We start from the raw sequence: 19,176 nt of genomic DNA, 5'->3' as shown, positions 1-19,176 counted from the left end.
GTTACTAGTTCAGTGTGTGTTGCTGATGGGAGCTGTACACGTGTTCCCAAAGCTCTTGCCATGCAGTATGTGACTGTGTTGTGTACTGTATACGCAGTGCTGGTTCATGCACGTGAAATCCTGCAGAAAACTGTTATTGTAGTCACTTTCAGCCACAGCTGAGTGTGAGCCAGCACCCGAGGAAGGTGCCACTGCACATAAAGCTCAAAGAAGGGCCATTAGAAGTGCCTGGAGCTGTGCTCTCAAGACTAAGACCAGAAACTTGACAGAGGAGATGTGCTTGGTGTCCCATGGGGCACACAGCATCACACCACGCAGTTACTGCAAAGGCAGAGAGCATTTTGGGCTTTTAACTGTATTTGCTGCTCTAAAAGCCAGCACTGTAGCACTGCTGTGATTCATCTCTAGGTGATGTACGGTGGGCGTGCAATCGACAGCTTCGATCGCCGCATTCTGACCGTCTACATGGACGAGTACCTCGGGGACTTCGTATTTGACACATTCCAAGTGTTTCATTTCTATAAAAACGACAGGGTTGATTACCAGATTCCACAAGGGACTGTAAAGGATGACTTTGTTGGTAAGAAATGCTTTTCCTGCCACTAAGTTAGCATGAATAAAGCCATAAAGTCTATTTCCACTATACATTCTCTGCATGACATTGCTGCTTGTGAGAAGCTGAAGGAACTTCAGGCAGTGTGTGTGTGTCTAGCCCACTGGTGAGACTGTTCTTGCTTTATATGAGCAGCCCCTGTAATGTGAGCTTACCAGTGAGCTCCTCATGTCTTTAAAAGAAATAAAAGCCCCCATTAACAGTAGGTTCATTTTGTTTGATCTTTCCAAGGGGTTAAAAATGTTTATTTGATCCTTGCAGTGTTTCAATCCCAGCTGTAACACTTCCCCAGGCAGAGCAGCAACAAAAGTCCCTGCACTACTCTCTTTTGCCTGGTAGCTGTGGTTTAATTATCATGTCTTTAGGAGCATGTTTTTGTCTTGCAGAGGCAATTGAATCGCTGCCCCTGGCCAACACTCCAGAGGTGTTTGGTCTTCATGCCAATGCCGAGATCGGGTACTACACACAAGCAGTGCGGGATATGTGGAGTCACCTCCTTGAGCTGCAGCCTCAAACGGGTGAGTTCTCTCTGAGTGGTTGTGTAAATGAGAGACAGGAGGTGGCTGGTGCCAGCGTGTCACAGCCGCCTCAGGGTGCACCCTCCATGGGGGTGGGAGGGTGGTGGGGGCACAGAGGGAAGGTCTGGCATGGGAGCAGGTCACAGCACACCCAAGGGGGGCTGCTGCAGCAGAGCGTGAAGCTTTGAATGCCAGAAGGGGAGTCAGCTCTCAAAGCTCCCCTAGGGAGTTAACAGCGGGAAGGGGGAGCCTGTGCAGATCTAGTCTGACTAAACTGTTGTGGTTTCAGGTGGTACTGGTATGGGAATCAGTCGAGATGAATACATTGCAAATGTTGCTAAGGATATAGAGAATAAAATACCACAAGCGTTCGATCTTGACCACATACGGAGACATTTTGGACGAGACCTTTCCCCTACGACCGTGGTGCTGCTGCAGGAGCTGGAACGTTTTAATAAGCTGATTGTGTGCATGGCAAAGTCGCTGGCTGAGCTCCAGCGTGTAAGTAAGGACAGAGCTCCTGCTGCACACAGCAGCTGCAGGCAGTCAGGCCTCAGCCTCTCCCTGTCTTTCCAGGCCTTGGCTGGGGAAGTTGGGATGAGCAGTGAGCTGGACGATGTGGCTCGGGCTCTCTTTAATGGGCAGATTCCTGGCATCTGGCGGCGCCTGGCCCCGGAGACACTCAAAACACTTGGAAACTGGATTATTTTCTTTATAGAGCGGTATAAGCAGTACAGCACCTGGGTAAGTGAGCGCCTGCAGAAAGCCTTTTGTTGTGTTAATCTGCATGCTAAGATCTACACACTGCTTTAGGTAAGTTACTTGAACTCATGGCAGTCACTGCCAAGCACCGTAATGAACTGTTCCACCAGACTGGCGTGTGAGAGCCTCTGCCCCTGCGCTGAGCATGAGGTGTGGTGGGAGGACCAGAGATTGTCTCTGATTGCAGGTTAACGAGCGTGAGCCAAAGGTGATGTGGCTCTCTGGCCTGCACATTCCTGAATCCTACCTGACGGCTCTTGTTCAAGCCACCTGCAGGAAAAACAAGTGGCCCTTGGATCACTCCACCCTCTACACCGAGGTAACCAAGTACAAGAGTGCACAGGACATCAGTGAAGAGCCTGCTCAAGGTTGGTGTCGTTATGATTATTTGGCAAACGTAATAAAGTAGTTGACAGGTGAGCTAGAACTGGCTTGGCCCACTGAGTTACTCAGCTCACACCTCCACAGACCATACTCTTGGGTTTACATCTCACAAGCTGGGCTCTGGTTGCCATTTTCCTGCAGGGCCTCTGCAGGCACCCAGCACTATTGCCCTTCTCATCTCTTTCCACCCATGTGCAAGTACCTGAACCTGCAACCTCTCCCTTCCTTGCTCTCTGCTGCTTTCTAAGGGCCACAGCAGCTGTACAAAGCTCTAGTTACACCACAAATCATGTATTGAAAGGTGTTTAAACAGAACGCACACACAATTAGGTATGACCATGCATAAATTATCTTTATGAAACCTCTACGACTAGCAAGGCTCTAATTACTAACTGTAACAAACTCTGGCTAAAGAGGCCAACCAGGCACTGCTGCTGGGTGCTAGACCTGACTGGGAACAGAGGAGTTAAAAATCCCAGCCTGACAGTTTGAGCCAAAACAAGCCCCACGCTGTCAGTTAAAGGCACCCGGTTCCATTTACACGAGGTGTTGCACTTCTGTCCTTGCAGGCTGCTTTGTTTCTGGGCTGTTCCTAGAGGGAGCGGACTGGGACATGGAGCACGGCTGCCTCGTCAAGAGCAAGCCCCGAGTCCTGGTGGTGGAGCTACCCATTCTGAACATCATCCCCACGGAAGCGCACAGGCTCCGGCTCCAGGTACCTTCCTCCAGGAGCACAATGGCTGATGGGCTGCTTAACTGCCTCTGGTTTCACAGCTCACCTGCTGGCAGTGCCTTCCCTTCCCTTCCCTCCCCCTTAGCACAGGCAGCCGTAGTTTGTCCTTAGCACTACAGTACAGCTGAACCCATCTCCCTGTGTTAGCTGTCACTGGTTTTCTTAGAGTCACACTCAAGGGGGTTCCTACAGTTGCTGCCTTTTTTCCATTGAGGCACTCAGGGGTTGGGACACTCTTACACCCCCACTGTGCTCTTCACTGTTCCCCAGTCCCTGACAGTGGCACAAAGGACATTACCTGGGTGTCAGCTATTTAAGGCTTAAACCAAAAAGAATGAATTTCTGCAGACAGTCGCCTGCCCCGATGCCCTTCTTGCGCCCAGTTTCACGCTGGACTTCACGCCCTGCTCAGCACCCTCCTCCCTCCATGCTCTTTCAGAACACACTCCGGACCCCCGTGTACACAACCTCCCTGAGACGGAACGCCATGGGCTTCGGCCTGGTTTTTGAAGCCGACCTTCACACCACAAGGCACACTTCCCACTGGGTGCTGCAAGGCGTCTGTCTCACCCTGAACACGGACTGACAGCATGAAGTGGCACGAGATCGTCCCCACAGAATCCAATCCCTTAGGGGGGCAGAAAAGGTAATTATGAAACGAGGCAGAGGTTCCTCCCCATGGTGGGTGTGTGTGTTGAGTTAAGCCTACGTGACTTTAAATAGTACAACAGGAAAAAGCTCTTACTGTCAATAAATGCATTTGAAGAGGGAACTGATTTTCACCATTTGCATTTCCTTTCAGAAAGGCTCCACGCTGGGCTGTGTCCAGCAGAGGTAATGAGTTCAGTCTCGCACACACAAAGGCCTGTAGGGTTGTAAGAAATGTTTTTAATTGCCCAAAGCATCACTTCTGCTGTGCTTCGAAGCAGTGCCGTCCATCATCCTTGAACAAGCAGCAGGGTAGATCAGTCATACAAGACATGGCCATAAAAATATGGCAACAACAGCCAGAAAACCCAACCCCACTGCTGGGCAACGCAATACACGTACAGTAGTAACACAGAGTAACACTCTTGAACCAACCCTTTTCCAGTAACACTGCTTTTCCCTATCCCTCCCCACCATTCCCGCCACACAACCAGCCAGGCACAACACTGAGGAGTCTCTTGGGCTTCAGAACAGCAAGAGCCCGAGTCACAAGGGAGCGTGGGGTGGGCCCAGGATGCCTGAGGGCTCCATCTCTGCCTGCACGGGCTCATGGACAGCGCCACTGTCATCCTGCCCGTGCCTTTGGGAGAGCCGACAGGCAGGGATCCACAGCTCCTGAGGGACACACACCAACACACAGCTGCAGGAAAGCTTACGGGGCAGACTAGAGCTGGGAAGGGGAAGGACAGAGGGCAGGCAGGGATCCTTCATCAGCTTTCACTGGGATTATGCGTTCCAAATATTTAAAGGCACATCATAAGCTTAGCAGCATTTGGGAGCCATCGTTTCCTGCTGCTCCTGCTCAGAGGCTGCAGACGAGAGTGAAGCAGAGGTGAGCTGGAGGTGCTGATCACAATTTAAGAAGAATGGTCAATTTGTGCTCCTTTCCTCAAACCACAACCCCACAGCTCCCACTATGCCTTTCTTTCCTAGGAAATACATGATAAAAAAGAATCAAGTAGTCTAACAGCCACTGGGTCTACCTGTTGCTCACTAGAAAGGAGTAGGGGAATGGGGGCAAGTGCAAGGCAGGTCCATCCCAATCCACAAGGACAGAACTCCAGGATGGCAGGTTCTCCTCCTGTAGGAATTGGTTACATCACTTAACTGTTAAGACACACATTCAAGAGGGACAGCTCAGTTTCCAGGCTGGCAGAAGCCAGCACTGGCTGACAGTGCCCAGACAAGACTCAGGGTTTTTGGGAAACAAAAATCATCCCTTTAGAAAAAAAGTGCAGGTTAGAGCATAAAGACCCATTTCCATATTGGACAGCCAGGTGCGTTCTCTCCCTGGAAAAGGAGCTCTGAGCCAGTATGGAAGGTGCTACAAGTGCAGTGTGCTGACAGAGTGAAATGTGTAATGGAGCCATTCAGTTAAAATCTGAAACAAACCAAAAACGCCCCCCAAACACCCCGTGTTCATACTCTGAGATCATTAACCCTTTAAAAGAGTGCTTTACCCTCACCCCCCCCAGTGTTAAACAAAGCCACAAACCAAAGTATTTGGGATTAATCAAGTAATGCTCACTGGGACACTCAGGACTTTGAGACAGAGAAACTAAGAACAGAGTTTGCAGCCAGGTGCACATGAAGAAGACGATGTACTTCGCTCACTTTAATGTGCTTCTGCACTCTCTTCAACACTAGTGTGAGAAAGGCTTTGCCATGGAGGTTGGTGCGAAGTGCTTATGTGAAGCCAAAGGAGCCCCCGGCAGCTGGAACGCTGGCAGCCGTTCTACTTAGGTTTGTTTGCACTAATAGTGATTCACAGCGCAGCCCGCACCTTCGTCCACACGAGTGGTTACAACAGATGGAGCGGTGCGCAGAAGCAAGCGGTCAGGTACCCCTGATTTGGCCACAGCATGTAGTAGTTATACACCTTGCCATGTGAACACAGTCCTATTAGGTTTCCTTAGAGGAGAGTAATCTATTAATGATGGATCTGGAAGAAGTTTGGCATGCATGGGGCGTCAAAAGAAACTTTACTGCAGGTGCTAATTATCCTACAGGATCACAGTGCATAAACAGCAACAGAACAGAGCATTGCAGTGGTTTTACTCAAACAGTTCTGTCTGTCCCTGAGTGCTTCCTGACCACTTTGCTTCCATGGACCTGATCCACCGCCAGCGTTTCCACCTCCGGCTGGGGCTGGGCTGGCGCGGCGTGATGGATGCGATGCGCCACCCCAATGTGGGCCTTGTGCGGCTTCTCTCGGGCCGGGCTGTGCGACTCACCCGGGGCACGGTCTGAAGCAATGGGTGGAATAACCAAGGGCCTCTCCTTAATGAGATGCACCTCTGCCGTCTCCCTGGCCAAGAGGAACGGGGTGGGATCTGGCATGGCATCCACGGGCTCTCTCAACAGCAGCTTCCGACTATCCGACCCTATTCTGTAGGCCTCTTCGAACTCGGGGTTCAGCGGTGTCGACAGACTCTTCTTCATTCTGCGCCGCGGGGTCTCCGGCAGTTTGTCTTTGGGGGGGGACGGCTTATAGCTGGACAGCACGGGACTGCCAGAAGGGGTCCCCTCCGAAGTCCCACTTGAGCTCATCAGCTTCTTCTTAGTCGCATGCAGCTGGGAAGTTAAGTAGGCAATAGTGCTGGCCCTCTGCTCTAGTTCGCTCGACAACATATTGAGCTTATGGCTTTTCATTTTCAACTCTTCCAAATACTTCTTTTCTCTCTCTTTGATGGTGTTTTCCAGCACCATTATCATTGCGTTCTTTTGTTCGAGTTCTTTCAGTAACTCACTGTTTTCAGCCTCTTTGGCTTTCAGCTGAGCTTCCAAATCTTTGCACTTACTTTTGAGTTCATCACTTCTTGAAGTGCCATTTTCTAGAAGAACAGGAAAAGCAGAAGTGCTTCAAGTTAACAATAGCCACTAGGAAAAACAGTGCAGTAGGGTTCCTTTTGCCATCCCAAAGAGTAACTTCAGCTAATGCTCTGAAAATTACTGCCTCTTCAGAAGCAACAGGACAGCTTTTAAGGAAATGGTGCCACTCACCATGGTTTAATGGCGTTGATACCAAGCAGAGATGCTTCACGTGTTCTGGGGAACAGGGATTACAGAAACCATGCCTGAACTTGATGAAAATCTGAGCTATTTTGCAAATCCTTTGCTTATTAAAGAGGAACTTCTCCCCCTGCCAATGTCAGCCTGGCTGGAAAGGGTGGCGGAGCTGCTGCCACAGCTCACCAGGAAGAGGAGCTCAGGCTCTAGCTTCACCTCTCCACAGGCAGCTGCAGCCCGTGACTCTAAGGCTAACACTTCTCACTAAGGCTGACACTGAGGACACATCAGGAACAGGCAGGCTAACACACAGGGTGTAATTACAGTACCAGCTAATAACAGTATCACTCTTCTGCCCCTAGATGAACATCCTATGTTCCCATACAGCATGCAGGGAGCTAACTAGTCTGGTAAGAGAGAGGAGTCAGCAGTTCTACACTCTATTCCTGGCTCTCAAAGATTTCCTGTGTGACCTTGGTAAAGTTGTTGACATTTACTTCATAAATAACAGTAAGTCTGGAAAGTAGAAAACTACTGTTGTACCTTTGGAATTTATACAGTCAACATCCCAAGTGCAAAGTATTCTCACCTACTTGTGATGGAGAAAATACAGACACTGAAGCAGAGGAGGAAGTTTAACATGAACATTAGAAGAAAAGTGCTGTTCCTTACCTGACAGGTCTTCACTCTTTACAGTCAGCTCATAGGTTAAATCTGAGGAGAAAAGTTGGGGTTTTTCGTTAGAACATCATCATTACCCCATGCACCACCCAGAGAGCACATTTACAACAGCACACTTCAATAAAAACACAGGGAACTCTTCCCCCAACTTGAAGCAACAGCAGGAGAGCCACTGCCCTTTATCAAGTCTGTAAAAGAAGTGGAACTATCAGCTTTGAAAATAAACACATTAATCTTTACTTCATGATCATGATCATTCACAGATACACGCCGATCACCCTAAATGCATGCTGGTGGTGTCACAGCTGGAGGAGGGAGCAGTCACCCCATTCCTGTGAACAGAATTAAGCACTGAATGGGCCGAGTCCTCTCCCAGGTACCTGTGCAGTGCTGCTGCAGGCGCCGGATCTCGGCGTGGAGGCCCTTCAGTGTGTTGGCGTGTTCTCGCTGGAGAAACAGCAGGTTCTTCTGGGCGCTCTGCAGCTGGTTCTCCAGGTTGGAAGTCGCCATCCTGACATGTAGTCACCCTGCCAGTGAACAGATGCAGGACTGCATCAGTGGGTTATCTTGCGTATATGAAGATCCTCTCTCTATTGCCAGGCTCAGCAGGAATAGCTGCACTGGGAGGCAATCAAGCAAATACCACGAAAGGTTTTTCTCTTGCATGACTATTACAATTAAAAGTGCTCTAAGGTCATAGAAAGCCTCATTTATACTCCAGGCCACAGCAGTTTCCTTGCAGAACAGCCTTACAAAACTGGGCCTTGGCTACGGCAGCGCTCACACTCAGAGACAGGAATGGTAAAGTGCAGGATGCTGAGGGGCCCCTGTGCTGCAAGGCCTCTGCTGCTCCCAATAAGGCATCAGTGGCTAGGGTGGAAAGGCTAAATTCAGTTATCACTGTAGTTCTGTAAGAACAATCACAGTATTTAGGTTACACAGATAAGAATCAGGACTCCTGTTGCCTGGGCAACTGTCTGTGATGGCATTGCAGCCACAGTCTGTAACCATGGGACCACACGTTGTGCATAAGAGAGCTTAATTCTGTCCCATGGCTGCCCTTAACAGGCTTGTCTCACCACAGGTGTTATCCTTTGGGCTCTTTCTGGTACGTAGTTTTACGACAAACACCTGATTCTGCAAGTTTAATATTGGTAGAGCACACACAGTAACACTGCTGTCAGTCCTGGACGAACACAGCCCTGCTCTGTTCATACTTTCTACCCAAAACAACACCAGACTTATCCCTACATGTATTTAACTGTAAAAAAATCAGGCGAGGGTGTAAGAGACTTTCAAGGAATCCACTTGTGCGCAAGGGGCGAACCAGAGCACTCAGTTACTTTATAACCGAGATCAAAGATTAAATCCAGTGCTCAAGAAGAATGAGGGCACTGGTGTCAACTTGTGCTTTGTAGCACGGAATGGGTCACTTTGTAGTCACCATCGTTGGCAAACAGCAAAAATCATGGACCAAAGATATTCTCAAAGGACGTTTCCAGCCAGATCAGCAATAAACAAGTTGTACCATAGGCTTCTGCTCTATGATGTGTTGAGAGCGGCTCCATTACTGCCACTGCAGTACCCCCTCACTGCCCATGCATTAACGACCATCTGAAGATGGACCTCAGAGTCCATCAGCACCATTAATTGTTGGTACTGATGATATCTGAACTGTGTTACATTTCCAAAGTGACATCACCTTGTTCCCAAAGCTGATTTCAGACACGAGCTTTACTGATTCATCCACTTTCTTACGTGATCGTTCTACTCTTACCCGCTGAGTACGTGAGCAGAATAAACCCTGCAGGAGGCCATGCCCCCCCCATTTCTGAGCTCACACTGTCTGGTACAAAAAGGCTAAAGAGGGGAGATTTCATCAAGAAATGTATTTTCCACATGAAACTCTGAGCACTGGCAGTGCCAGGTGAAAGAACAGCCTACGCCTGGAATGCCAAAGCCTTTACTCTCACAATGGTTACTAACAGTGGCTTTATGCCTGTAACTATCATCTGAGCAGATAAAGGCTTCACCACCAGCAACAAGCACTGTTTGTAACTCAGTCCTTGCAAATAAAAGTGTTGTTTAAAAACCAGTTTCTAAGTGCTAGAAAAAGCAAACCAAGGCTGTCACTATGAATCTCCTCTATTGGTACTTCACTGTGATCTCCTGCATCTCAAAGATCACACTAGGAACAGCCTGCTCTGAAGGGAAAAAGAAGGAAATAATCAGAGGCAGGCTGGTTTTCCAGGCTTAGGAAGAAAACAAGAACTACCAGCACCAGAGCATCCGGTAGGTTAACAAGTGAGAGCAATAAAGTCAGCTCACTAGGAATTCCACCTGCAGCCCCTCTGCATCACGCAATTTCTCTCTGAGGATACAGGATTAGGGGCTGACTTTCCCACAAGCCTCCCGCAGCTCCCTGTGCTGGTGCAGCCTCGTTGTCTGCCCATCTCCTGCCTTTCCTTCAAGGAAAAGAGAAGGTCACAGCTTCCACAGAGTTTGCAGGCAGCAGCTTCAGTTCACACTGACTCTACCCTGCCCAGCCATGGCTTTTTATACCGTTTTATATGTTACATCCTTTTTATGAGGCCATATGAACACTGTGTAATCCCTGCATGCGTGCTCTGGGGAACAGCCAAAACCATCTGCCATAAGCACAGGGAAAGGGGAAATTGTCTTGCATAGACAGATGCTTTTGCTACAAAACCTGCTTAGAATTGCACAAATCAGTATTAACGATAACATATTCCCAGCCCCAAGTCAATTTATACCTATTTTACATCAAATCTGGAACCACAAAATTAAACCTAGAATCGACTTCCTTGTTTATTTAGGTCAGGTGAAGATCAAAAGACACCAGGGAAAAACTACAAACTAGTTTTTAAAGCCAAAACATTCACAACTGTCACAAAGTTAAACCATGCACGGGAACTTGAAAAAGCCATTCCAGATTAACAGCCACTCTTTAATTTGGCATCCTCAAGTATACCATTAGTGAAAGCTATGAATTACAGAAAACGTTTAATGTCAGTCTCAAATCTGTCAGCAGCTCATGGGATACGATGACACCTACTGACCCACAGTCTCATAAAGTTCTCAAATGGGAAGAGACTCAGCAGTAAACCCCAAACATAATTAAAATGAAATAATAGTTGCTTTTAATACAAGTCAGTGAACATTTCCCCACCACTTCCCTATGCAGATGCTTTGATTTAGTTCCAGGAAGATGGCTGAGAGGGATTTACAGCTACTCCAAGTTCCTTAACAATCCTTAACCTGCTGTTTTTTGGTGTGTAGCACGCACAGCCACAAATTGTACCTAAAGCTGCCTATAAAACAGTTTGGGGAATGCACTGAATTGATTTCACCTCCTGCTCTGAAACAAGGCAGAACGTGCAGCCAAAAGTAAAAGTGCAAGAGAAAGAGCAAAATGCAGAAGTCAACTAGCCCTTAAGAGCCTCGATGAGCAATCTTTGCTCCCTCACCATGGAAATCCATGGGACAGCTCTCCAAGCAACCAGTCTCTGGCTGGATTCCTACAGATGAATTAAGCCAATGCTGGGAAGCAAGCTGTAACTGCATAGACCACAGAGCAGTTGGATCACTATGGCTCCCCACTCCTTTTTCCCTTGTCTCCAAAGCAACTTTAAAAATCAAAATCCAGAGTTTGCTCTGCTCACACAATAGGAACTGTGCAATGCCAAGTTGGCAAACTCCCACGAGGAATGCAGATGGTATTTGATAAGGATGATAAAACATTACAAGGGACTTGCAGTCTTCAGTGCCATGATGGTAACATACCTCCTCTTCTGCAGGAAGACTTGTGCTGAATACCAGCAGCGTCCAAACAGCTACTCATGTTTTATCTGGATGGGATGCTGCATTCAACCCCTACAACATGCAAACCTTCTCATTTCACCACCACTAGATACAGCTCAAAGACTGAGCCTTGAGTCCTCCAACAATGGATTCAAAATCTCTCTTTAATAAAGTCTAGGAAGAACAAATGGAAAGCATTCTCTTGGGAATGTTAAGTGCAACACTTTAATCCTTGCTGCACCCATCTAAACCCTCATCTTCCAGTGAAGTGGAGAAGGTAACAACATTCTTGCAAGCTCACTTTAAAAAGGAACTGCTCAGTCTCCTCTAAAAGTGCACATTCCCTTAAGAAGGGAACAAAAAAAAAAAAAAAAAAAAAAATCAATCAATCTTAAATTGAAAATGAAAAATACTAAACAAGAGCTTCCAAAATGCAACTTCATTTCATGCTCACTGTAAAGAGCTGCCACCATTTTAACACCAAATTTTGCCTTGCAGAGGACGTGCAGGCTCCAGGCCTGTTCTGATCCTAAGTATTTGGATAGAGCTCAAAATATTCCAAGGCAGTGAGCATCTGGCTGAGTGTTAGGTGCCTTTGCACAGAATCAGAGCATCTCTGTAACCCACTGAGAGAGAAGAGGAGGGAGATGCTAATCTATGACTTTAGAGACAGTCCAAAGGAAGCTACTGGAACGAAGCCCAGACAACCACAGTTATTTAACGTTTTCATTCCTGCTTGGTATCCACTCAACAAAACAGAATAACCTCCTTTTACATGGATGGGGTGGCTATCACCTGAGAAGCTGTGTTACCTCTCTGCTAACACATCTCCAAGTCTTCTTGAAACATGTATGGGCAGGCAGGCAGGCATTTTCCTCTCCACTGGTATTTAGCCAGTGTCCCCTCAAAACATGTCAAAAGCTGCCCAAATGATTTTTGCATGCTATACAAAATAGTTTCAAAGCCCTCTCATAAAAACCTTCACAGTTTCAGCCAGTCTGTGTTCTAATGGCAGTCACCGAACTGACCAAACACTTCCAAACAATGTAGCTCTGATAATAAAACGCCCATCTGACGGACACTTGGCTGTTCTTTGCTTAGATCAGCTCTCCATCTCCAGAGTCATGCCATCCCTGAAGTGTGGGTTCAGCTTATTCCAAAGGACACAGTAAAGGAAACCCTGCAGTCTCCACACCAGCTCGAGGGTTTTGCTCTCCTTCTGCTCAGACATTTGCTCTCAGTTCCCCCAACCTCATTCCATTGTCCAGCAACACCACAGTTTAATCACAGCCTCGTATGTTCCCCCCTCATGCATCTGTGCATTAGACTAAACCACTTAAACTAGTTCAATATTTCTTGAAGTCACGCTTTTCTGTGTGCTAGGCCTACACAACCACCTTCACAAGGTCTTTCCCCTCCTCCAGTGCTCCCTTACCATAAAGGAGTACATCTTCCAGCAACAGCACTACCCCCTCTTTCCCTGCCTTCAGTGTTCAAGTATAACAATGCTGACGTGTAATTATTGTGTAATTACTGTTTTCATATTCTTTCAGTTTGTGTGTTTTAAGCCAAGCAAAATTAGCAGTTCTTTCCTGGAGACAACTGAGGGGAAAAGGAAACGTGCCACTCTCCTCCCAGAGGAAGGGGATGATTTTGCTTTCTCAGCTCCTTTTTGATGCTGTTTTACTCCCTTGTTTCTCTGCCTGGCTTCCCCTTTGTTTTCTGCTCAGGGATCCTGCAGACTCTTCACAGTGAATCTCCGAATGTCCCTGAGGAAGCACAGGGTTTAGTATTTAGAGAGAGAACTATTTGTTTGTTACTCCTACAGCAATTGTCTTGGCAGCAGGAAGAACAATTAAGTGGACACTCCTGGTAGCAGTAATTAATTCTTCTAGATGCTCTAAATGAACAAGCTGGTACTTTGCACTGAAACTGCTGTTCACTTACTGTTTGTCTACCTGAAATCACAAGGACTAACAGGAATGATTCACTCAGAGTTTTCCGCGTCCTTGAGACCACCCAACCCCAGGCTTGAGATGCTAAGATCACTACTGGGATGGAGACTTTTGAGAGGCAAATCAGATGGTCCTGCAGTGGCACCTTACACAGATGCAGTTATTCTGACCCTCATGGGCAAGGCTACTTTGTAATTTAGAGGAACAGGCTGGTTCTCTTATGCTTTCTCACACACAGTCCTGATGAATGGCCTTTATTTTATTCGCTCCTCCATTCTGAGGATAAAATAGGTTGATATTTTAAAAACCTCCATCAAAGACATAGAACACAGACTACACCCCAATAACATCCAGTCAGTTACACTATTGCAAAGGCACATTTAGTCTTTTTAGTAAAGCCAACTGCTTTTGTCAGAATAATATTCAGTTCCCCCGACTAACACCGTATCAGTGTTACACACAAAACTGAGCCTGACTATGTATTTTTCAAAGTCACTAGAAAGTTCTCCAGCTTCAGCTAAAGCTGAATCAGGACTTAAGCTAGTAAGGTGGCTGTGAGAGGGTTCTGTATGAGGGTATGTTAAGTATAACTCCAAAGTCACGCTTAGACACATGCTATACTATGGAAAAGTCACAGAGTTTTTATCAGATATCAAATATCCACTATGAACACTTCATGTTCTTTAATTTTATTCTCTATGATGAGTAACATGTGAATTGAGTAAAACCAATTGCCAGTTCTGAAGGCTCGCTGAAACACAAACCAAGCAAATTACTACACTGATTTCACATGAGAGCCTTGAGCATTTCTTTCCCCCATAACAGGCAAATAACCTGCGAGCACACATTTAGACAGCCAGCCTAGCTGTGACTGTGTCTCACCCATTCCATTTACATGCTCTGAGCCTGACCTTACTGTTGCATTTCTGAAATACTCCAAAAACACCTTCCTGGTCACTCAGTGAACCAGGTCAGGGAAGTGGGTGGGTGTTGCTGACAGCAAACCTGTTTTCCCACTGGCTGTTTTTTCAGGTGCTGGGTTCAGGCAGCACAGGGAAAAAGTGGAAAACAATAAATAATGAGTGTAAGGTGGGCAGGGGAGGAACAGGCACAACTGCTCCCTGCACCAGCACCGGGCTCACCTGAGCTGCAGCTCGTGCGGGAGAGGTGACTTCCAGAGCTTACCTGGAGTACTTGTGAAACACAGCAAAAGGCACCAAAGCCTTACAGCTAAATAAATCTGTTCTCCTCGGAGAGAGCCATCTACAGAGAACAGCTACTGTAACAGCAGCTCTGCAGAACAGCACAACTGTTCCGCAGGCAGGTTTACCAGGCTGAGGAGTGCGCTTTTCTCTAATGCATTATTCTGTGCTGCTGTTTCATAAGCCATTGATTTTATTATTTTAGAACAGCAACTACAATCAAACATAGAAAAATTGCTCTCCACTTTGCTAAAGTAAATGTTCTGAGAGCTGACGACAGGAAATTTAGTAGTGGTTATGACCTATGGCTAAGTCCTTCCTTAAGCAAATGTAACATATTTTTTAAGTAAATAGGATGCCAAGACAAAGAATTTCAAGGAGACGCTTTATACTCTTACTTACATAACCCAGGTACCTCAAATGGAGACAAGAGAACTGTTGAATCAAGCTTTGCAAAACAAACCAGCACAGGTACTTTATTACTCAGCAACCTGCTGCTAATGGCATCGCTCGCACGAATTTTTCCAGGCAGACGGACACTTCTAGAGCTCCACACCTCTGCTTCATAAAACCACGCACTCTGCACCTTTTGTGCCCTCCCTCGGGGCACTGACTCAGATTACAGGGAGCTACTGTTCCTGGCGCCTTTCCAGAGGCACCTATTGCTCTGTTCAGGGAGAAGCATGAAATTTAAAGAGTTTTTCAGCCAAGCAATGTCGTTAAATAACACTGATCTGAAATCCTGTCTCATCCAAATAATTAAGACCAACAAGCAGCAACGTATTTTAACATTAAGCATAAACCAAAGGCTTTCTGGGAGTGAAATGAGAACAAACATGCTTCTCAATAGCAGGCACAAAACAGCGATCGAAATAAAAGGCTTTTTTTTCCAAGGGTTATTTAAAAGCACCTGCACAAACAGCTTGAGAAGATCTGATGCACTCCGAGGACATTGTTTTCACCAGTATCTTGTCACAGTAGCAAACAAATGCATTGCTCCCATTTGTAGTACCATGCCCTTTAATATAATAAAAAATGAGTTGGTAGATCACCATAAAACACTATTAGACACAATTATCCATTGATCACATGGAGATACTGAATAACACCCATCATCACACTGCCAGACATCCCTGTTTACAGGAAGCCAATTTTTGTATCACTTAACAACAAGCAGAGACTAATCAGGCACACATCCATGGAAGATGGTACAACCAACAGGATACATAAAGGATGCCAGGCCTTTTCGAGTGAAGGAATCAGAGGAGAGGTACAGCAGGGAGGAAGTGGGGTAGGGGGTTACATTCAGACTTGGCTCACTATTCATGATCCTCATTTCCTTTTCCAGATGTCACATTAGTGCACCAGAAGGGAGCAGAGAGATTGTTTTGGCTGCTGCAGATGCAAAGGAAACCAGAGCTGTGGTGATAACATTTCTGCCTGAACAAAGGGCACCCTCCCCACCGCAGCTCTGTGGGCTCTGGGCAGCAGCACTCGGTACCTTGTTCCCAGGGACACACAGGCTCTGCCAGAGACTTCTGACAATGCCGCTTATGGTTACATGATATCAGCTTATTGCAGCATATTCCTACCAGTAGCAACAGTGTGGAAGCTGCAGTAAGACATGGACTTAGGTCTGTGCTTCTCTTATTTCACAGCTACTCACAATGTTTTACTGTGCTGCAGCAGACACCAAGGAGGCTGCAGAAAGCCAGAGCCGAGACCTTTCATGCAACTATCTTCATTCAACACAAATATACTTAGATTTTTTTTCCTTTCCTCATATGTGGCTTTGTTTTCTAAACCAGCACTAGGAAAAGCCATGCCGTTGGTTAGTCAGAAGATACTTATTCCCCTGACAACATCAGGTTATCCAAAATGCTCATTTTTTGGTAAATCACTGCTCATCAAAAGCCACTACTGTTAGTTACTAGCAGACATACAGATACATACAGATGCACAAATATACATAGAAAGTGTCACTCACCAGCAAAACCAATTTTCAAGCATTACACATGCTTTCAGAGAGTTGAAGGTGTTTGTTCCCTGTGCAAAGTAAATCACAATTTGCTACATTTCTTTAAACTTCACTATGAGAAGCGAGGTTCAAGATGAATAAGAAGATGAATTCCATGATAGTGTTCTGTTTACACAAGTATTCCAATGCATTGTGAATCCTGAGGCTATAAAAGCAATCCTTCAAAGTTTTGCCATTTTAAACGCCATAGAAAAGAAATGAGACACTTCAAAATGAGACAGTAGCAAAAGTAAACTTGCAAACCAGTTTATCATAACTGTATTCCCTCTATTAAACTGTTTATAATGGTAAAAAAAAAGTTACTTTATATTACAGTGCACATTCTGGAATAATAGCATTGGGAAGCTTTCCTTCTGCCTATTGCTGTTAAAGGATTGACTAATGTAGTAGATCTGGATGAACAAACATATTGTATTTAACACCTACAGCCTCCTAAATTAGGGCACACAGAGGAACAGTTTGATTTACAAGTGACAAATGTATTTTTTTCATTTATAAATGACAAAAATACATTTACAGAAATAATTTAAAAGCCCTGACAGTGTGCAATTATACCTGAAACCTGCGCTAAGGGAAAACAGCTTCAAGGAACAAAATAAGATGCTGTTCTAGAGTCTGAAACAACTTCTGGACTGAAAACTACATATAGCATTTGGATTGGTCATGAGACTTCCATCTTTCCTAGAGGGATGGGGAAAGGAAACTTTACAGATACACTAATCAGAAGTATAGTAATAGGATGAAAACAAGCAGCTAGGCATCAGTTTAGCCAATATTCATCTTTTCTATTGAAGCAGCTGATGCATTCCTGTTGCGACCTCTTGATCTTTGTTGTTTCACTGAAAATAACTGCTGGAACATCAGTACAACCAAAAGCTTGAAAAATTAATATCACAAGTCTGCCATTACCTGCTTACAAAGCACCTGCTTTAAATAGAACAAATCAAAAGGTGCAGTTTAAGAGCATAAATGTCTCCCACAGGCTCACTCATAATAAAGCACCACAAAATTATGTTCACTAATGAGTAAGTTACATAAAAAAAGGGACTGTATTTACAGTCGCATCCTTTTGTCTTTCTAAATTTAATTTTGTAATTTGTATTTCAAAAGCATCAATAAAGCTTTTTAAGCTTAAGCACCTTCCCATGTAGACAAAGCCAACAAGTATACCCTGGATGCTTCTTATGCACCTGCAATGCAGATCAAAACAGACAATTCCAACCTCAGCACTGCCTCAGCTCCTGTGCTTTTATTTACGTTCACTGTCTCAGCCTTACAGGATTTAATAAGGCAAAACCGCATACCACTGTTGTCCACAGTGGGAGCGGCCCCTCCTTCCTCCTTGCTGTCCCACCCCAAGTCCTGCGTAGGGAAACAGAACATCTATGCGGCTGGAAGAACCTCCATGTCTGAGGACGCCCTGCACTTCTTTGCTGCCACAGCCACAAGCGACATTCTCCTCAGAAGAAAAAACCTCATCTCAAATGAGGACCACTCCCTACCCACCCATGAGACTACTCCCTACAAAACCCATCCATCCATCCATCCATCCATCCATCCATCCATCCATCCATCCATCCATCCATCCATCCTCTCTTGCAGAGAGATGCAGAGCAACTCATGCAAACAACACTGTTGTCACTTTCCGAGTGAACGCGTACCCTACAGAAGGCAGCGGTGAAGGATGCGATGCTCACCCTGCCCCAGCGGGTGTGGTGGGGTCAGCAGCGCCGCTGATGCCCGCCTGCCTGCGCAGACGGCCGCGGGAGGGAGGCGGCCGGGCGGAGCGCTCCCTCCTGAGCGGGGAAACATTCACAGCCAGAAACCAAAGGAACGCCCTGTGCCGAGCCAACCCAACGGACAGATGCGGGCGAAGTGAGAAGCAGGATAACCCATTTTCTCCTCCGGTGCTTCAGAGACCAGGGAAAGGGCCTTCTATCCTGTTAGACGAGGGAAGGAGGCACTCTGGTGCAGCGCCAGCGCGCCGCGGGCAGCAGCAGCCCGTCCCGCACCTCAGCCGCTGCAGTACCGCGGGCTGCCCGCCCGGGCTGCTCCCGCCCCGCCGCACCGGCCGCTCTTCCCCCCTACGACCCAACACCGCGACCGACCGCGGAGAGGGGCCGGCGGGCACCCCGATCCCCTCTCGGGGCCGCGCAGGAGACGGGCGGCGGGTGCGCGAGGAGGTGAGGCCTCAGCCCCCTCAGGGAGCGGCGATGCCGCTCACCTGTCCCGCGCCCAGCCCCGGGGTCGCGGTGCCGTTACCGCCCCGTGGCTGACGCGCGGAAGCTGCCGTGCGCCGCCAGGGTCCCGCAGCCGGCCCGGGGCCGCGCCTCACCTGCTCCTTGCTCCGCGGCCGTGCCGAGTCGTCGCCGCCGCCAGCAGCGCGCAGCAGCCCCGCGGGGCCGCACTTACCGGCCGCGGCGGGGACCGGGGGCGGCGGCGCAGGCGCAGGTACGGCTGCGGCAGCCCGGCCCGTCGCTATGGCAACGGGGGGTGTCAGCCCTGTCACCGGCAGCGGCCTTGTCCCCGCCCAAGGGCGGGGCGCGCGCGGACACCGGCCGGGGCGGGCACGGTCTTGTGCGCTGGGGAGGCGACTGTCGTGTCGTGTGCACAACAGCGTGCACCATCGTGTGCGCTATCGTGTCGTGTGCACAGCAGTGTGCACTATCGTGTCGTGTGCACAACAGTGTGCACTACGGTGTCGTGTACACAACGGTGTGCACAACGGTGTGCACTATCATGTGCACAGTT

General features: G+C 47.5%; 2 protein-coding genes across 2 annotated transcripts in view; one reads left to right on the top strand and one right to left on the bottom strand.

Moving 5' to 3' along the window:
* DNAH10 (dynein axonemal heavy chain 10) overlaps positions 1-3,697 on the top strand; it is a 54,057-nt gene extending 50,360 nt beyond the window's left edge. Inside the window, exons 72-78 of the mRNA XM_057422079.1 lie at positions 409-580; positions 1,000-1,131; positions 1,421-1,632; positions 1,708-1,875; positions 2,081-2,261; positions 2,847-2,992; positions 3,450-3,697. Coding sequence (XP_057278062.1) covers positions 409-580; positions 1,000-1,131; positions 1,421-1,632; positions 1,708-1,875; positions 2,081-2,261; positions 2,847-2,992; positions 3,450-3,596 — 1,158 coding nt within the window. The 3' untranslated portion in view covers positions 3,597-3,697. The remainder of the gene's footprint in view (positions 1-408; positions 581-999; positions 1,132-1,420; positions 1,633-1,707; positions 1,876-2,080; positions 2,262-2,846; positions 2,993-3,449) is intronic.
* A 1,338-nt stretch (positions 3,698-5,035) lies between these two features.
* CCDC92 (coiled-coil domain containing 92) lies at positions 5,036-18,779 on the bottom strand. The gene is made up of 4 exons (XM_057422064.1): positions 18,761-18,779; positions 7,789-7,935; positions 7,400-7,441; positions 5,036-6,552 (listed from the first exon to the last, which is right to left on the bottom strand). Exons 2-4 carry the CDS (start codon positions 7,916-7,918, stop codon positions 5,777-5,779), a joined length of 948 nt encoding a protein of 315 aa, XP_057278047.1. The 5' UTR covers positions 7,919-7,935; positions 18,761-18,779; the 3' UTR covers positions 5,036-5,776.
* Between the last annotated feature and the right edge of the window lie 397 nt (positions 18,780-19,176).

This window comes from Pezoporus wallicus, unplaced genomic scaffold, assembly GCF_028554395.1.
Source record: "Pezoporus wallicus isolate ANWC-B61680 ecotype Strahan unplaced genomic scaffold, APGP_CSIRO_Pwel_v1 contig_12728, whole genome shotgun sequence".
NCBI classification, from domain to species: domain Eukaryota; kingdom Metazoa; phylum Chordata; class Aves; order Psittaciformes; family Psittacidae; genus Pezoporus; species Pezoporus wallicus.
Note: the sequence above shows the minus strand (reverse complement) of the source record. Positions and strands in the feature narration are given on the sequence as shown.